The 20,686-nt window shown below is 35.0% G+C and overlaps 1 protein-coding gene and 1 long non-coding RNA gene across 5 annotated transcripts in view; one reads left to right on the top strand and one right to left on the bottom strand.

The window, feature by feature from the left end:
• The window catches only part of LOC127491606 (uncharacterized), a 140,491-nt gene that overhangs the window by 69,912 nt on the left and 49,893 nt on the right, over window positions 1–20,686 (top strand). The gene's annotated exons all lie outside the window — the stretch shown is intronic.
• The window catches only part of SCN9A (sodium voltage-gated channel alpha subunit 9), a 185,835-nt gene continuing 180,454 nt past the window's right edge, over window positions 15,306–20,686 (bottom strand). For 2 of the 3 annotated variants that reach the window (XM_017342620.3, XM_070069809.1), the window contains one exon: window positions 15,306–19,836. In XM_017342620.3, the coding sequence (XP_017198109.1) occupies window positions 18,647–19,836 (1,190 nt within the window). In that variant the 3' untranslated portion in view covers window positions 15,306–18,646. 3 annotated transcript variants of the gene reach the window in all.

Genomic DNA, 20,686 nt, shown 5'->3' with positions numbered 1-20,686 from the left:
AATGAAAAGAAATTTTCAAGAACCAAAGGCAGATTGGAACCAAGGAACAGTGTTAAGTCAACATAACAATTGTAGCTGCTTGCATATGGTGGCTGATCCCAGTGAACAGAGGTTAGGTTTTTGTTAAATACATTATTAGGGTATAAAAATATAAGAATATCACACTATTCAAGTACATGTATTTATATTCCCTTATAAACCTATTTTCAGTACCCATGAATTTTCTCTTGTGCCCCAGTAAGTCAAAACTCTCCAAAAGTCAGCATTCTGTTAGATATTCTAGCACATAAAGAAGTTGTTGAGCCTTATATGATAATTCTCACATTGTATTCTACTCATCACTGAATTTGTGAGATATTCCATGATGTTGCACTTTCAGTAAGCTGTCTTTTCTTATTGCTTCTAGTATTTTTGTATACTGATAACACAATATTTATTATTTCTCATTTTAATGAATATTTTAATTGTTTCTTATGGGAGGTTCTTATTAATACAGAATCTATAAACATTCACATATTTTATGACCATAAATCTTCATTTACATATAGGTATATTAATATATATGTACATGTTTATGTGTGGATACAAATGTATTCTATGACAGAAATCATATTCTCAAATATGTATAATTAATGCATACAAGCAAGTATATTTTCAGATATATGTATAAATTTGTACCCTTACATGTAATAAGAGTTTTTGCTTCATTTATTTGAAAAACTTGTGGTAAGTATTTTAAAAATTTAGTCATTCTGTTAATGCTGTAGAGATTATTTCATTGCTATTTGAAGTTGTGTTTCTCTAAATAATTAAAAATAAGAAAAGTGTTGATATCCCAATATATTGATAAGGTATCATTTATTATTAATTATTTACTCTTATCTTCTCATCTCTATTCAACCCATATTGCCTTTTACTTTTTTAAAAATTGATTATTTGAAAGGCAGAGTGAAAGACAGAAATATCTTCCATCTGCTGGTTCACTTCCAAAATGGGTACAGCAGCTGGAGCTGGACCATGCCAAAGCAGGAGTCAGGAACTACCTCTGTTTCTCCCACATGGGTGGAACAGTCATCATCTGCTGCTTCCCAGGCACATTAGGAGGAAACGAATGAAAAGCAGAGTAGAAGGGACTCAAACTGGGGCTTCTACTCCAATATGGACATTGGTCTCTCAAGTGGCAACTTAACTCTCTGTGCCACAACATGCAATACACATACTGCTGCCTTTTGTTGTAATTTCCCACTGTATTGTTTTTTATTATCTGTACTTTTGTTCCCACTACTTGGTTTTATATGTCATTCAAATTATGCCTTATGCACAAAATATCCATCATACAGATTCAAAATGATTACATTAATGAGTTATCTTTTAAATCATATAAAAAGAGGCATTACAAGCAAAAACACATACTTTCAATTTTCTTCATAATCACAAACTTAACCTTCCATGAAATAAAAAATTCAACAAGCAGTAAGTAGAAAACCACTGTTCCTCAAGAGTGTAGATAAGAGCCATAAACAAAAATCAAATCTCGGAATGAAAATTTTGCACATATACATTACATTTTTATACACTGCCAATTAGTCACCACAAACCAGGGAAAACATATTTGTCTTTTCTTAAAAAGTTGATTTTTTATTTATTTGAAAGACAGAGTTACAGAAAGAGAAGGAAGAGACGCACAGAGACAGATAACTTCATCCACTGGTTCATTCCTCAAAAGGCTGCAATGGTCAGGGCTGTGCTAGGCTAAAGCTTCTTCTGGGTCTCCCATGTAAATTCAGGGGCCAAAGAAATTGGAACCTCTTCTTCTGCTTTCCCAGGTGCTCTAGCATGGAGCTGGATTGGAAACAGAGCATGTGGGTCTCAAACTGGTACCCATAAGAGATACTGGTGATACAGGTGGCAGATTAACTTGCTGTGCAACAACACTGGCCCCAATTTTTGTCATTTTGGGACTGGCTTATTTTAATAAGCATAAGGATCACCAGTTGTATTCATTTTTTTTTTGCAAATAGTAGGATTTCATTCATTTTAACAGCTGAGTATATTCCATCATTATTTCTTTATCTAGGCATTGGTTGTTGGACATGTGTTTTGATTCCTTATCTTCACTATTAAGAGTTGGGCTTCTGTAAACATGGGTGTACAGACAACTCTTTCTTTCATATGCTGATTTTTTTGTTTGGGTTAATTTGCAGGAGTGGGATGACTGGGTCATATGGTAGATCTATTTTTAGATTTCTGAGCAATCTCCATACTGTCTTCCATAATGGTTGTATAAAGTTACATTCTTACCAACAGTACATTAGGGTACCATTTTCCGCATATCCTTGCCAGCACTTGATATTTATTATTTTTGGATGTTGCCATTCTGACTGTGAAACCTCCCTGTGGTGATATTTGTAATTTCTTTATGGCTAGTTATCCTCAGCATCTTTTCATGTGTCAGCTGACCATTTGCATTTCATCCTTTCAAAAACAGCTGTTCATATCCTTAGTGCATTTCTTAACTGAATTGCTTGTTTGTTGTTGTTGAGTTTCTTGAGCTTCTTATATCTCCTGGATATTAATCCTTTGTCAGATATATAATTTGCAAATATTTTCTCCCATTCTGTTGGCTGTCTCTTTACTTTGTTGGGTCTTTCCTTTGCTATGCAGAAGCTTCTTAGCTTGATGTAGTTTCATTTGTCTATTTTTGCCTTTATTGCTGGTGCTTCTGGGATCTTATCTAAGAAGTCATTGTCTATGCCAATGTGTTGTAGTGTTTGCACTATGTTTCCCACTATTTATTTGATGGTTTCAGGTCTTAAATTTGGATTCTTTATCCACTGTGAGTTGAGTTCTGTAGAGGGTGTGAGACTGTGGTCTAGTTTGGTAGTTCTGCATGAAGAGATCCAATTTTCACAGCACCATTTGTTGAACAGACTGTCCTTTCTCCAAGAAGTGATTTAGCCCTATTGTCAAAGGGTAGCTAGCTGTAGATGGTAGATTAATTTCTAGGGTCTGTAGTCCCATTGTTTGATAGTTTTTTTTTCCTATACCGTGTTGTTTTCATAAGAACTCTCCATTAATACGTCTTGAAATTGGATTCAAAATTATTATTTAGGATTTTTAGGCTATTGGGCATGTCTTATGAATCCATATGAATTTTGGAGTTATTTTTATACAGATCTCAGAAGAATGTCTTGGTATTTTAATTGGCAATGCAATGAATCTGTAAATTGCTTTGCAAAGTATGGACCTTTGATCATATTCTTTCAATTCATGAATATGGAAGATTTTTCCATTTCATTGTGTTTCATCTATTTGTTTCTGTAATGCTTTGTAATTTTCATTGTAGAGATGGTTCACATCCTTGGTTAATTTATGACAAGGTATTTAAAATTATTGTAGCTATTGTGAATGGGAATTATGTAACAATTTCTTTCTCAGTCATGACATTGTTGTTGTAAACCAAGGCTATTGATTTTTAATTTCATTTTTATTTTAATTTTAATTTTAGCAGATTCAATCATTTGAAAATACAAGCTTAAGAGCAAAATGCTATTCCTTACCTATGTCATTTTCTCCTACTTTCTAATTTTCATTTTTTCAGTTTTGAAATAGCATATTTTAAATTTATTTTATAGTAAAAAAGCTTAACACTTCACCAAATAAGAAGTTTAAAAAGTAAAAAGCAAAAAGACTATAATTCATTGGCAATATAAATGACATCTATAAGCCATAAATCATTGGAAAAATGACCATTTCACTCAAATACAGTTTTTTGTCAGTTATTCATATATATTTTCTTTCAATTAAATAGAACAAATGAGAATGCAGCATCTGAATGTTTGCTGTGCATTTATAAGATAATACATTTATTTAGGCTTTAACTCAATTCTCAAAAGCTTATGCACAATAATAATTTAATGGATAGCAGTGCAAATAATTGTTACTTTTTTCGTACTCTAATAGTTACTACAGATCAGGGACAATATACAGTATTTGTCTTTTTGGGACTGGCTTATTTCACAAAGTATTAATGTTTTCAGTTACATCCATTTTGTTGCAAAAGACAGGATTTCATTCTTTTTGTGTGGCTAATATTCTATTATATATTCTCATTCTCTCTTCTCTCTCTCTCTCTCTCTCTCTCCCTCTCTCTCCAATTTTATCCTGTCATCAGTTGAGAGGCATCTGTTTTGATTCATATCTTAGCTATTGTGGATTAAAATGCAGTAAACATGGGGGTACAAATAACTCTTAATATGCTGATTTCAGTTTGTTTGGGTTAATTCCCGGGAGTTGTATTGCAGGTCATATGGTATACCTATTTTCAGCTTTCAAGGTATCTCCATAGTATCTTCCAGAATGATTATACTAGTTTACATTCCATCCTACATCAGATAAGGATAACTTTTTCCCCACATTCTCACCATCATTTATTTTTTTATAGGTTTCTCTATGAGAGCCAGTATAACTGGGTTGTGGTGAAAACAAATTGTGGTTTTTGACTTGCATTTTCCTGATGGATAGTGATCTTGAGCATTTTGTCAGACATCTATTAACTGTTTTGAAAAATGTCTGTTCAAGTCCTTTGCCCATTTCATGCCTGGATTGTTTCTTTTGTTGTTTGTTGTTGAGTTTCCTGAGCCTTTTATAGATTCTGAATATTTTTCCTTTATTACTTTCATTGCTTACTAATATTTTCTCAAGTTCTGTCAGTCATCTCTTCACTTGCCTGAGTGTTTCCTTGTCAGTGCTGAAGCTTCTTAGCTTGATGTAATCCCATTTGCCTATTTTTGCTTTGATTGCCTAGATATGTCTTGGGGTCTTTTCTGGGAAGTCTTTGCCTATTCCAAGTTCTTGCAAAGTGGCTCCTATGTTTTCCTTTAGTAATTTAAAGATATCATATCATAGATTTATATCCTTGATCCATTTTGAGCTGATTCTTGTGTAATGTGTAAAGTGGGGGTCTTGTTTCATACTTCTGAATAAGAAGAGCTGATTATCAAAGCACCACTTGTTGAAGAGCCTGTCCTTCCTCCAAAGATTCATTTTAGCTCCTTTATCAAAGATTAGTTGATTGATGATTTCTGGAGTTTCTATTCTGTTCCATTGGTCTACATGTCTATTTTTGTGCCAATACCAGGCTGTGTTTATTATAACTCTCGTATAGTATGTCTTGAATCTGGTATTGTGATGCCTCTGGTTTTGTTTTGTTATGTAAAATTGCTTTATCTATTTAGTAACTCCTTTGTTTCTGTATGAATTTTAGCATCGTTTGTTCTAGATCTGAGTAGATTGTTTATTTTGAATTTATTGCTTTGAATCTGTAATTTGCTTTTAGTTGAATGGACATTTTGATGATATTAATTCTTCCAATCCACAAATGTGGAAGATTTTTCCATGTTATTGTGTCTTCTTCTATTTCTCTACTTTATTTTACTTATTTTCTTCATAATGATCTTTCACCTCTTTGATTAAATTTAATCCAAGGTTTTTAAAATTTTGTAGCTATTGTGAATGAGACTGCTCTTAATGTTCTTTCTCAGCCATGCCATTATCTGTGTATACAAAGGCTATTGATTTTGTGTGTTAATTTTATACCCTGCAACTTTAGCAAACTCTCTAATGAGTTCCAATAGCTAGTGCAGCCTCATGGTTCTCCTATACATAGAATCATGTCATCTGACAACAGGATAATTTGACTTTGTCTTTTCCAATTTGTGTCTGTTTGATTTCTTTTTCTTGCCTAATGGCTCTGGCTAAAACGTCCAGGACTCTACTGAATAGTAATGGTGAAAGAAGGCATCCTTAACTGGTTCGAGATTTTAGTAGAAATGCTTTCAACTTTCCCCCACTGAATATAATTCTGACTGTTTGTAATAAACTGCCTGATTGTGTTGAGAAATGTTCCTTCTATACTCAATTTGCTTAAGGTTTTTGTCATGAAAGGATGTTGTATTTTGTCTAAAGATTTTTCATATGTTTTGTATTCAATTTGTTAATGTGACATATCACATTTGTTGATCTATGTATGTTAATCATCCCTGAATACCAGGGATTAATTTCACTTGGTCTGGGTGAATGATGTTTCTGATGTGTTGTTGGATTCAATTAGCTACTGTTTTTTGAGAATTTTTGCATATATGTTCATCAGGGATATTTGTTTATAATTCTTTTTATTTGTTTTATCTTTTTCTGGTTTACTGATAAAAGTGATGCTGATCTCATAGGAGTTTGGGAGGAGTTCCTCCTTTCAATTGATTTCAAAAGCTTAGAAGAATTGGAATTAGTTCTTCAAAATCCTGGCAGAATTCTGCAATGAAACCATCTTGTCTTGTTTTTATTATGGGGAGTGTCTTTATTACTGATTTTATCTCCACATTGGTTATTGGTCTGTTTAAGTTTTCAGTGTCTTCATGCCGCAAATTTGGTAGATTGAATTTGTCCAGGAATCTGTTTCTCCTGTATTTTCCAATTTGTTGGCATACAGCTGTTGGTTATAGCTCACAGGTCTAACTGGGTCCCTTTTCTGCACCCAATTCCCCAGGCCAGACTCAAAGTTAATGGGAACTGTGTATTTTTCCCTCCAATATAATTCCTGGTTGCATGCAGATCACAGCATTCTCTACTTGCCTTATTAAGATGGTGCTTCTTCCCTGCTAGTCATGGGGTACCCTTATGAGGGGGTTGGGGAAAAAGCAATGTGCTCTCCCTTCATGGTGGCACTCCAGGCTGGACTGAAGTCAGTGTGATATATGAATTTTCTCCTACAGGCAATATCACCAGTGACATGGGCTGCTACAGGCTCTTCTCACCCCACTCAAAGAAGATGGCGTTTCTTTCAGTCACCAGCTGTAAGAGTTGCCCATGGTGTTTTACTTGCTGCTGTGTGATTATGCCGCCCCCACTGCTCCATGACATCTTTCTTCTTTCTGTAGTTTCCCCTGCAAACATCTCTCCAAGCTTCTTCGGGAAATAGAGTTCCTCTCCTTTTCTTCTATTATCTTCCTGTGGTCAAAATCATGTCTTTTTCATTCAGCCATCTTAGATATCCAAAGCTGCCATCTTTAAAAAAGATTTATTTATTTATTTGAAAGTCATTTACAGAGAGAGTGAAGGACACACACACAGACATACACACACAGATCCTTCGTCCATTGTTTCTCTACCTAAGTGGCCACAATAGCCAAAGCTGTGCCATCTAAAGCCAGGAGCTTCATCTGGGTCTTCCACATGATTGGCAGGGAGCCAAGCTGTTTGGCCATCTTCCACTGCTTTTCTCAGACCATTGGCATAGAGCTGCATCAGAAGTGGAGCAGCTGGAACATATGAGCTGGGCCCATATGATATGCCAGTGTTGCAGGTGCCTGCTTAACCTACTATGCCACAATACCGGCCCCTGAAAGCTGCCATTTTAAGCTTCAGAATGGTTCCCCAACTTTGAGGCTGTCACAACTTTATCTTTCTACACTAGCCTTGACTTCTTTAGGTCAAGATAATTGTATCCCTTCTAACTATGAGCATAAGAGTTAAGAGGTATTTAAAATTTATTTTGGACAAAAATTCTGAAGTGTGCTTTCTTACAAATTTCTACTTCTTACCTACAGTCTTTCTTTAGATTTGTGATATTGGCTGTGGTTTTAGTGTCCTGAAGTTAAATAGATTTCTGTCAGAGTTTTAGTTGCTGTTTCTATTATAACTTTATAATAGATCTGACTAAACTTACAACTCAGGATAAAGTGAAATACATAAAGCTAAGTCTAATTACTAAAATTTTTTACCAAATGTCTTATTTAGAATTTCCATCATTTTTAAAAGAAAAACCCCAAGAATACTTGATATTCCTAGGACAACTAGGTCATAATTTTGCGGTAGAGGTTTTCACTGTCTATTTGGAGACTCCATTCTTATATGTTCTGATTCATTAGCTCTTGGACGAGTGTGTTTCAATATTTAAAAAATAACAAAGGTGATATAGGCCAGTCATAAATCATATATTGAAGCACAATGTCTAACGTATGATTATATCAATATGCAGAAACAGCTTTTGATAAAATACAACATCCTTTCATGATAAAAACTTAAGCAAATTGAGTATATAAGAAATATTCCTCAACACAATCAAGTTGATTTATGACAAACACACAGCCAATATCTTACTGAAAGGGGAATTATTTGGCAGCATTTCCATTAAGATCCAGAACCAGACAAGGATGCCAACTTTCACTATTGCTATTCAATATAGTCCTGGAAGTTTAGCCAGAGCCATTAGGGAAGAAAAAGAAATCAAAGGGAAACAGATTGGAAAGGAGGAAGTCAAATTATCCCTGTTCACAGATTACATGATTCTATTTATAACATAATCAAAAGACTCCACTAAGAGAATATTGGGAGCCGGCGCCGTGGCTCAATAGGCTAATCCTCCACCTTGCGGTGCCGGCACACCGGGTTCTAGTCCCGGTCGGGGCGCCGGATTCTGTCCCGGTTGCCCCTCTTCCAGGCCAGCTCTCTGCTATGGCCAGGGAGTGCAGTGGAGGATGGCCCAGGTACTTGGGCCCTGCACCCCATGGGAGACCAGGAAAAGCACCTGGATCCTGGCTCCTGCCATCGGATCAGCGCGGTGCGCCGGCTGCAGCGGCGGCCATTGGAGGGTGAACCAACGGCAAAGGAAGACCTTTCTCTCTCTGTCTCTCTCTCACTGTCCACTCTGCCTGTAAAAAAAAAAAAAAAAAAAAAAAAAAAAAGAGAATATTGGAACTCATAAAACAGTTTGCTAAAGTGGCAGTTAATATAAAATCAATACACAAAAATCAATAGCCTTTGTATATACAGACAATGCCATTGCTGAAAAAGAACTTGTAAGATCAATCCCATTCATAATAGCTACAGAAAAAATTAAATATCTTGGAATATATTTAACGAAGGAGGTGAAAGATCCCTATGATGAAAATTACAAAACATTAAAAAAGGAAATAGAAGAAGACACAATAAAATGAATGAAAATTTTCCATGTTCATGTATTGCGTGAATTAATATCATCAAAATGTCCATGCTACTGAAAACAATTTATAGATTCAATGTGATCTCAACAAAATAGCAAGGATATTCTTCTCAGATCTGGTAAAATGATACTTAAATCATATGGAAGCACAATAAAACCAGAATAGGTAAAGAAATCTTACAAAACAAAACAAAGCTGTATGCATCATAATACCAGATTTCAAAACATTACTGGGAAGTTATAATCAAAAAGAGTACTAGCACAAAAATAGACATGTAGACCAGTGGAACAGAATAGAAACTCCAGAAATCAGTCCATGCAACTGCATCATCTAATCTTTGCCAAAATTTCAAAAAGCAATCCCTGGTGGAAGAAGAATCTCTTCAATAAGTGGTCTGGGAAAATTTGATCTCTGCATGCAGAAGTATGAAATAAGACCCCTGCCTTACAAATTATAAAAAATCAAATAAAAGTGGATCAAAGACCTAATTCTATGACCTGATTTCATCAAATTACTAGAAAAGAACACTGAGGAAACTCTGCACAATATTTGCATAGGCAAAGAGTTCTTGGAAAAGACCCCAGAAACACAAGCAATCAAAGCCAAAATAGACAAATTGGATTACATCAAGCTAAGAAGCTTCTAGACAACAACAAAACAAACAATCCAGTAAAGAAATGGGCAAAGCACTTGAACAGACATTTTTCATTTTTTAAGGATTTATTTTATTTATTTCAAAGAGTTACAGAGAGAGGAGAGACAGAGAGAGAGGTCTTCCATTCACTGGTTCACTCCCCAGATGGCTGCAATGGCTGGAGCTGCACCAATCTGAAGCCAGGAGCCAGGAGCTTCTTCTGGGTCTCCCACGTGGGTGCAGGGGCCCAAGGACTTACTCCATCTTCTACTGCCAAAGCAGGCCAAAGCTACTCCCAGGCCAAAGCAGAGAGCTGGGTTGGAAGAGGAGCAGCCGGGACTAGATCTGGTGCCCATATGGGATGCTGGTGCTGCAGGCCAGGGCATTAACCCACTGTGCCATAGCACCAGCCCCATGAACAGACATTTTTCTAAAGAGGAAATACAAATTGCCAACAGACACTTGAGAAAATGCTGAGGATCACCAGCCAGCAGGGAAATGCGAATCAAAACCACAGTGAACCGGCCTCAGAATCAACCCTTGGGGCTTCGGATCTGGCTAAAAGGCCCATAGGAGTCTCACAGGCATGGAAAGCCATGACACAATGGCAAAAACAACCTAAATTAAAGATCCTGGTGAACAAGAGAACAAGACCCCAGCAGAAGGAATAGGCCATCAAGGAGGGAGGCGCCTTTCTCCGAAGGGAGGAAGGAACCTCCACTGTGATACGGCCTTGACTAAACAAGTTCAGAGTTAGTGAACTCAAGGGGCTTCCATAGCCTAGACAGCTCATGGCAAGAGCCTCGGGTGATTGCTGACGTCATGAATAAGAGTGCCAATTGTTAGATCAACAACGGGGGTCACTGGGTACATGCTCCCCACGTAGGATCTCTGTCCTTAATGTGTTTTACAATGAAACTTAAAAACAACACTACTAGTTGAACAATACCCTATACCTTGTGCGGTTGTGTGAGGGCAGCCTGTTGAAACCCTTGCTTAGTATATACTAAGTTGATCTTCTGTATATGAAGGTAATTGAAAAGTGATGAAGGGCAGGATGGGCGAGGGAGTGGGAGAGAGGAGGGCCACGGGAGGGAGGGAGGTTGGGGTGGGAGCCACAACAATACAAAAGTTGCACTTTGTAAATTAACATTTATTAAATAATAAAAAAACACAGTGAAGTTTCACCTCACCTAAGTTAGAATGGCTCTCATATGGAAATCAATAAAAAATAAATGATGGTGAGAATGTGGAGGAAAAAGATACCCTAACCCACTGTTTGTGGGAATATGAACTAGTGCAGCTTTTGTGTAAGACAGTATGGAGATACCTTAGAAAGCTGAATATAGATAGACCTATAACTCGGCAATTCCACTCTTTGGAATTTACCCAAGGGAAATGTAATTGGCATATAAAAGAGTTAATAGCACCTGCATGTTTTTGTAGCTCAGTGCACAATAGCTAAGATATGGAATCAAGCCAGATGTACATATATGGATGAGTAGACAAACAAATTATGGTATGTATATGCTATGGAATACTACTAAGCCATAGAAAAAATGAAATATATGCATAGTTTTTCATAATGTACATTTTTGTACACTATTTGAAGGCCTCTCTTGTGCATAAATTTCCTATGCAAATAGGAAAATTCAGGAAAGAAATTTTACCCAGGAATGTAATTTGCTGGAACATAAATCTTGGATATTCCATAGTCTATAACTGTTAGAAATATATTCCTTTTGTTCAAGCCACCCAGTATATGGTATTTTGATGTGGCATTGTGATTGGACTATGGAAGCATCAGAAAAATGATAACATGATGGTTATTGTTATTGCCATGAGTATCAGTCTCAGGCCTCCTGCCAGTCTCTAATACACTAACATGAGTTACCCGGAGTGAAATATAGTATATATTCTTCTTTAATTGTGTGTGACAGGGAGACTTTCCTATGTTCCACATAAGACATTTTAAAACACATCTGATGTAGATCCCTTTGACCAATATTTTTAAAAAATATTTTATGTATTTATTTGAGAGGCAGAGTTAAAGACAGAGAGAGGGAAAGATAGGAGGACAGGTTTTCAATCCTCTGGATAACTCCACGGATGAACACAACAGCTGGATCCAGGTGGATCCGAAGCTAGGAGCTTCTTCTGGGTCTCCCACGTGGGTGCAGGGGCCCAATTGCATTCCCAGGCCATGAGCAGAGAGCTAGATCAGAAGAGGAGCAGCTGGGACACAAACCTGTGCCCATATGGGATGCCGGCGTCACAAGCGGAGGCTTGGCCTACTCTGCCACAGTACTGGCTCCCCTGTCCTGTATTTTAAGGGCATGAGTAGGTCAAGTATAGTTCAAATTCTTATGTCCTAAAGAAAATATCACTTATGGTTACTCATTTTCTTTGGTTTCTGATTATAAATTTCTTGCTTTGTTACCAACAATTAATTGAATGCAATGAATGGTGACCATGAATAGAGAATAAACTATCCCCACTGAATTTCTGAAAGACTAAGATTGGTCTTACACATCAGTAAGGTACACTAACCATCTCTGGCATCCCTATCTTTGTGCTTCCACAGTCAGTATTGCACACTGGGATTTGATAAAATAACCTTTTTTCTAGCAGCTGTTTGTTCTGTATCCATGCCTGAGCATGGTGCTATGGCGTATGAAAGTTTTCATGTTCTTGTCTTTTGTAGCAAGTTGTCAAAAGTTCAACAGTTGGAAGCAATACAAACATCCATTCTTATGAGATAAGAGCCTGGGTATAGTTATCTGCATCTTCTGTGTGGAGACACCCACCCCCACCCCTTTTCAGTTCCTTTAGATGGAATTCCTGTTCACAATTGGTTTTACAATCTCTCCTTACATGAGCAAGATGTAGTTCTTTCCCATATAAGAATTTTCACTTCTCAAGAGTATTCTAAGAGCAGAAAAAAGGCACAAAGTATTTTCACTAAGCAGAATAGTGAAGGAAAGGAATGTAAAAAAACACAAGCATGAATCTTGAGATTTTTCAACACCTGAAGGGCCAGCCACAAATAAGTTATTTTTTTGTCACCATAGGGAAATCCAAGTTAAGTTTCAAATTATTTGTAAATACAACTTAATGAGTAAAGGTTCTTAATATTATCTAGATATTTACATATTTTCCACAAATTTTAAATTTCTTGTATCACTGAAAATATAAACGAATAGTGATAGCATTTTAGAGAATTATATTTACATGAAAAGAATATAACTGAATAAACTTGAAGATATTTTGATTTATACAAACTAAAACAAAAGCAAAGATTGGAATAAGTTTTGCTGTTTTACCAGGTTTTCAAAAGTATTAACAAACCTTGAATCTTTCCTATATACTTATTGTCCATTATGTAATTTGTTAAAGTGTTCATTGAAATGTATTTAATGCAATCCCAGTTAAAACACATGACCCAAACACTATAGGTGACTCATAAGTCTCTTAAAATTAACTTTTGCTGAGAGATATTAAATATTAATGTAGATGTAGCTCTCAGAGTGGTAGAGAAGAGAGCTGGGAGTAATGTTTCCTCTGTTGCTTGTTTATAACTATCAATTATTCATATTTCCTTTCCTGTTTGCATCAAATGCTGTTGCAGCAAAGGTCCCCACTGCTCTGGCTGGTATGCAGTTTCTCCCTCCCTTGAGATAATACTTGTTCCTGCAGCTCATCTTGCTTTAATATTATGCTGAGCATCAAATTAACCTAAAAAATTAATTTTTGGCTCTAAGAAATTCATGCGCATGTGAATCAGTTATGTTGGATTGAACATGATTTTATTTTGCAGACTGGTTATAATAAATATCAGTATAAAGGGCCTTAGGAATAATTTATATCTTTTTTACATGCTGCTAGAATAACATACAAGATGAACGAATGGTCTGACAGAGCAGTAATTATTTTCAGTGTGCCTTACTAAAACATCATCAACAGGACTAGATGCTCAGAGCTAAAATGAAATACAGGTTTGTGTTACATGGGAAGTGAGATACTCAGCAGACTCATAGAATGGCAGATGTCCTAAATAGCACTCTGGCCTCAGAATCAGCCCTAAAGGCATTCCGATCTGGCTGAAAAGCCCATGAGAGTATTTCAGGCATGGAAAGCCAAGACACTCTGGCAAAAGATCTCTGTGAGTGAGATCTCAGTGGAAAAAACAGGTCTTCAAAGAAGGAGGTACCTTTCTCTGAAGGGAGGAGAGAACCTCCACTTTGACTATGACCTTGTCTAAACAAGATAAGAATCGGAGAACTCAGAGGGCTTTCATAGCCTTGGAAACTCATGACTGGAGCATAGGGGGATTGCTGATGCCATAGACAGGAGTGTCAATTGGTAAAGTCAACAACAGGAGTCACTGTGCACTTACTCCTCATGTAGGATCTCTGTCCTTAATGTGCTGTGCATTGAGATTTAATGCTATAACGAGTACTCAAACAATATATTTCACTTTGTGTTTCTATGGGGGTGCAAACTGTTGAAATCTTTACTTAATGCATACTAAACTGATCCTCTGTAAAAAAAAAAAAAAAAAAAAAAAAAAAAAAAAAAAGGAAAAGAAAAGAAAAGAAACTATCAACTCCCAACTTGACTCTCACTGGGATTAAACATGACAATAGGTCTGATCTGATTTCATCATCATTTAAAAAAAATCATCTATTATTTTTCACTTTATGTTTCTGTGTGGGAGCAAACTGTTGAAATCCTTACTTAAGGTATACTAAGCTGATCTTCTGTATATTAAGATAATCGAAAATGAATCTTGATGTGAATGGAAGGGGAGAGGGAGTGGGAAAGGGGAGGGTTGTGGGTGGGAGGGACGGTATGGGGGGGAAGCCATAGTAATCCATTATTCGTACTTTGGAAACTTATATTCATTAAATAAAAGTTAAAAAAAAAACTATTTAACTAAATATGAAAACGTTTACCTCCATTTTTTTTCTTGCAATAAGGTAAATCTCTTAAAATGTGCACTATTTCTCATTTTAACATATTGTTTGTATTCACAAATCTCAAAAATAACTGAGTTTGGAAACATTTGATCACTGCCTACTAATAAGATGCATAAGACTTCTCTATGTACTATACTTACTCTTATTATATGAAACAGAGTGAATTGTGTCATTATTTAACATTTATGTGGAATGCATTGTGATCCTGTACAACAAAAAGTTAGCCTAGGTTAACATAGCATGTAGTAGCAATTTGGTTGTCACACTGCTACCATTACTAATACAAATCCTCAGTGCTGTGTTGTCAGGAATTGTTCTAATTGATTCATGTGGCCTATCTTATTCTGAATTTACAGCCATACCAGGAAGTAGTACTCTTCGTCATTTTACGAAGGATAAAGCTGAGGGTTATAGAGGATACATAATATATCTAAGAAATTTAGAGGTAAAGGCTTAATTGGGAAACAAACATAGTTCTGATTTCAGAACCCCAGCTCTTGGCCATTATGAATGCATATTTCTCATTGCTATTACCCAAAGAAGAATTCACCAATGAGTAGCAAACTATTTGTGTGTTTTCACTCCTATCTCAATTTTCTTCACCTGTACATATCCTGTTTGAGATTTCAATGAGTTGCTTTGGAGCTGGATGTTTGTTATCTTTGTCATCCAAGAATGCTTTTTGGGGGGAGGCATTAGTTGCAATTAGAGATGTACTGAATCTACCCTTATAAAGGTGATTTTCACCGAAACAGAAAATACATGCAAACATGTTTTTTTAAGGACTTTTATTTTTAGATTCTATTACAATGTGCAAGTCTCAGGTATAATTACCATATAATTATGACAAATTATGACAAACATTTTGAGCATTCATAGATCTATGAAATGTGTAAAGAATTTTGTGTAAACAGCATTATTATACTCATGGCTATTAATTTATTTTCATGAAGCAATTCTTGACTATTTTCCTCAAGAATATAATTGCATAATAAACCACAGATATTAAAAAAATGGGTGGCCTCTACCCATAGGTTCTAAACCCAGGCCAATTACTTGGCCATCCTAATTTAGCTGGCCTTCCTTTCATTGTTTCCATTACATTTCTCTGAAATTGTTATTCAGAACTGCATGATTTACATATACATTTCCTCCTTTTTTTACACAAAACTATCAAAATTCTAGAAAATCATGCTAAACACTTTAGATTGATATTTTCAACAATTAGTGTTTAGAAATATGCCACAAGTCAATTTTTTTTGCAAATTAAAAGACATTAAATGAATTTCTCTAATTTTTATCCATTTGTATTTGTTTCCTTCCATTTTATTCTAATGTAAAATTTTCAGTGAATCTGTCATTCTATATCATTAGGTGAAATAAATTTAGTGATTATGTGATAAATATTAGGATGACAGTGCCTTTGGAAGGGTAGTATTTCATAATTAGTACAAAAAGTAACCTATATGAAAAGAAAAGTCTAATTTTACTTCAAATTTATACTGTACTTAATGACCTCTTAGTTCCAAACATTTTTTTTATTTGATAAAATGTCATTTCTGGGTTATATGAGATACAAATATATTTTTGTATATATACAACCTAGTTGTTATATATATAACATAAGATATATAAATAAACTAGCTATATTTAAAAAGTATAGTTAAGCATGAAATGGAGGAAGAACAACTTTGCAATATTTTTGAAATACAAATAAAACTTTTGTTGACAAACCACTTGCAAATTTTATTTTACATAAAAATTGGTCAATGTGAAAGCATTATTAATAAATCACAAATAAAACTGCCCATCCGAGGTCTTTTTATGCTGTATTATAAAAATATTCATAATGTAGCTATATTTATATGGGCTCAAAACAATGAGAATGGATGGAATTCAAATTTCAGGTGATGTTAACTTCTTCATTGAATGTGTTTAAATATCTTCCAAATGTAATATACTTCAGATGGTTCCATAAATAAACTGCCAAAATCTGTTCTCAAGGTGTAGCAGGTATCTGATGCAATGCCCCATATAATCTTGGAAAACACTACTTGTTATCCTTCATAAAAATTAGTTCAAATAGGCTAAGATGAATAATTAAACATAAAGTATGACCCTACATTTTATTTCATATACCTTAGGAAAAAAGTCTAGAAGTGATAATCTCCTTTATCAATATTCTAAAATATGAGGCTACTCAGAAAGTTCATGGAAAATATGCATTATCAAGTTCCATTTTCTATAAACTTTTTGAAGTCCTCTCCTACATCACAACTGAAAAAACATTCTAAGTGTAAAGTTCTGTGGAAGTGTCTATGTATTTTCTTTGTTCCTTGTTTTAACTTTTAATCTTCCTCCATGTATCATTCTCTACTCATATCTCTTTAAGTATGCTTAAATCACCCTTTTTTAAAAACTGGATAGAAAATGTTTTGCATGCTTATTATAGAATTTATATTTTTAGGTTTTAACAGCCAATTAATGAATTTTCTTATAATTTTGGTTCAAAAATACCCTTAAAATTTTCTAAATAAAATTATTTGCTATAAAGATAGCTGAATTTTTGTCACTGCATAAGTTTGATAGGAGAAAGAAACATACTTTTTAGAGAAAATGTGAAAAAATTCATCATGACCATTTATTTTTAAATTATTGCTAAGAAGGATATTTTTAAAAAAATGTTTTCCAATCCTTATTATGATAACAACTTCTAGATCAAAGTGAATATATGTTTGGTAATTTATAAGCCTGAGCTATTTCATTAATGGATGCAAAATATACATTATATAATAGAATATTAAGAAGAAAGTCATTTTTTCCTTTTTTTTTAATAGATGAATAGATTTCCCAAGGAATTACTCTTACAATTTAGGAAAGTTTAGGTGCAAGCAAGTTGAGAAGAATCACCATTTGAATTCTCTTTCATTCATACTGAATAGCTGGAAAACTGATGTTGAAGCCTGCCATGTATTAGGATTTGGAAATTTATCAAACATGTTTAAGATGAACACAGTGCCCAAGTAATTATCTGTTCAAACATGGTCAATGGTCTCAAATTACTAAGTGATTATCAGGAAGCATTTCACTGAAGATCAGTATCAGTTTTTCTTAGAGCTAAAGAATGACTAAACAAAACTGCATGAAAAAGAAATAGATGTGTCAAGAGATAGAGTTGGGCCATTATTTGTCCAATGTTACATTATATAAATAATAGTAGATACAACTTCTGTCCATTGGTTTTTAACTTCAATTATTAAGAATTACTGAGTTTTCAAGTTCTATGGTTGTCACATGAACAGAGTGGGATATAAACATGATAAGGTATGGAGCACAACACTAAAAAGATAAGTCTGTGAGTTAAGATGTATTTGAGTAAAGATGAATGAAAAGTATCATTAGAAGTGAATAGCCTACGTATGTTGTTCACCTCATGGCATTTTATAGGCACATGAAAATTGGTTCTGATGCAATGTAGAATGAATTTAAGCACCTGAAATATAGAATGGCCTGTCTACATGGATAAAGGAGTCTAATATCCTATTAATTTTCTTCAACTAAACATTCATTATCAATGTTCTTTTCGTCTATCAGGTAATTTATTTCTAAAGCTAAGGCAAAATACTTTTATTGATTTTGAAATAATATTTTCCTATTTGTGTGTTAGTGCACATGTCTTGTGACTTTTGTATTTACATGGGAAACATGAATAATGACAATCAGTGAAAAGAGTACAAGGCAGATGTGAGAATTTTCTGCATGGTATTCTAATTTATTTTTTAAAAAATCATTACCTTCATATGCTGTAATCAATCATAACAGAGTTATTCTTAGTCTTCTTACAGAATCATTTACCAGTGCAAAAATAGCAATATGCTAATGCTGCCCTTCTATCTAAGGGAATCAGAGCTAGTGACTGCACTGCTTTTGCAAATATCTTGATAAAAAGAGTTTTGGCATAAACCTTCTTAAAAGTCCTATTAACACAAATAAATCACCTTCATAGGCTGTAAACAGTATTCAAAAATGAAACTCTATTTTTTGGTTTCCTTGCCATCTTTTCCTTTGTCTTCCTTCTCTGTTTTGTCTTTTTCGTATTTCTCTTTGTCTGGTTTTGTTACACTATCATATGAAGGTGGAGAGATGGTGGAAGCAGTTGCATCTGTTTTTTCTGGACTTGAGCTATTAACATTATCAAAAACTATATCTCCTTTATTGGGCAAATCATCATCCTTGTCTCCTTCTTTTATGTATATACTTGATATATTTTTGACATTTTGCCGTAAGCGATAACGTCTGTAAGCACGCTGAATGACAGTGGCAGACACATCCTCTTGTTTTCGTTTTAGTGTAGTTGTGATTGGTTCATAGGACACTTTTGAAGGATTTGCAGACATGAATCTTTCCTCCATTTGTGAACGAAGAGAATCCATCTCTCCACTTTCACCCAAAACACGCTTTGTGAAAGCAAATAAGATGTCAAGACAATGGATGCGGTCACCACTGACCATTGGCAGATCCATAGCAATGAGCTGTACTTTATTTGGTTTTGCTATGAGAAGAGGAGGATCCAGGGCAGCTGCAAAATCAGAGAGTTTGCTATATTCTATAAACTGAGTTGCATCAGGATCAAACTTCTCCCAAACTTCATAAAACATCTCAAAGTCATCCTCACTCAGGGGCTCAGTACTTTCCTCAGTAGCAACACTGAAGTTCTCCAGGATGACAGCGATGTACATGTTCACTACCACCAGGAAGGATATGATGATGTAACTGACAAAATAGAAAATCCCAACAGATGGGCTACCGCAGTCTCCTTCAGTGGAGCTTCCAGGATGAACTTTTTTGGGGTCACAGTCAGGAGGTGCACTATTGAGAATAGGTGCTAGCAATCCGTCCCACCCAGCAGAGGTGGTAATCTGGAACAGGCAGATCATGCTGTTGCCAAAGGTCTCAAAGTTGAACATGTCATTAATTCCAGCTTCCTTTTTAACATAGGCAAAGTTGGACATCCCAAAAATGGCATAGATGAACATGACCAGGAAGAGCAGGAGGCCAATGTTAAACAATGCAGGAAGGGACATCATCAAAGCAAAGAGCAATGTGCGGATCCCCTTTGCTCCTTTGATCAGACGAAGGATTCGGCCAATCCTGGCGAGGCGGATCACACGGAACAGAGTAGGGGACACAAAATATGTTTCTATCAACTCAGCCAAGAACATGCCTATGTATGGTAGGGAGGAACAAAAAAGAAATGTTTATATATTCATGCCACAGACGATCATGATTATAAACATTTTTGTCTGCCATCTTATTACTTATGAATTCAGGACTGTTATTTCATATTGAAGCCTGTTTTTTAATCAATGCATCAAAAAACTCCAAAGGAAAATGATTAGAATTAGTATAGTGGCATTCTTCCTCACAACCACACTTTGATACATTCATGAACCACTTTTCATCCTCTACAATAAATTCTGAAGTTATAATAACTAATCATTTAGAAAACTCAAGCAATACAGTAATATACTAAATGGAAATATAAAATTACTGGAAATATCTTCAACCATAACTTCAATATTTTGTTGAAATCACTCCAGACATTGTTCTATGCAAAAACATGGTCATATGAGTACACATACAGTCACACACATAATCACATTATAGAGATTTTCTTTGTAACTTGCTTTACTCACATGTCATGGAGATATTTCCATATAAATGAAAACAAAATCATTTCTTAGACTTGTATAATATTTTGTCAAATGACCATAAACTGAAAAAACACTATTTTTAATTTTTTCACTGAAACAAATATCTAATTAGGTTATTTTTCATAATGATATATGTTTTTGATAATAGATTAATAGAAATTGGGTCATATACTGTATTTAAAATCTACCATGTATTTTCAACTCTATCTCTAGAAACTTTGTACCAATTGACAGTCCTACTAATGGCACATGAAAATGCTCATACCCAACATGCCTACTGCTTATCAGTACTTGGGCACCGCCCTTACCCTTTATAATTTTCACCAGAAAATATTTGACAGTTATAATTGTGATTTATTT

Source organism: Oryctolagus cuniculus, chromosome 3 (genome assembly GCF_964237555.1).
Source record: "Oryctolagus cuniculus chromosome 3, mOryCun1.1, whole genome shotgun sequence".
In the NCBI taxonomy this organism is placed as follows: domain Eukaryota; kingdom Metazoa; phylum Chordata; class Mammalia; order Lagomorpha; family Leporidae; genus Oryctolagus; species Oryctolagus cuniculus.
The sequence above is the reverse complement of the archived record's forward strand: the minus strand, read 5'-3'. Positions and strand labels throughout refer to the sequence as shown.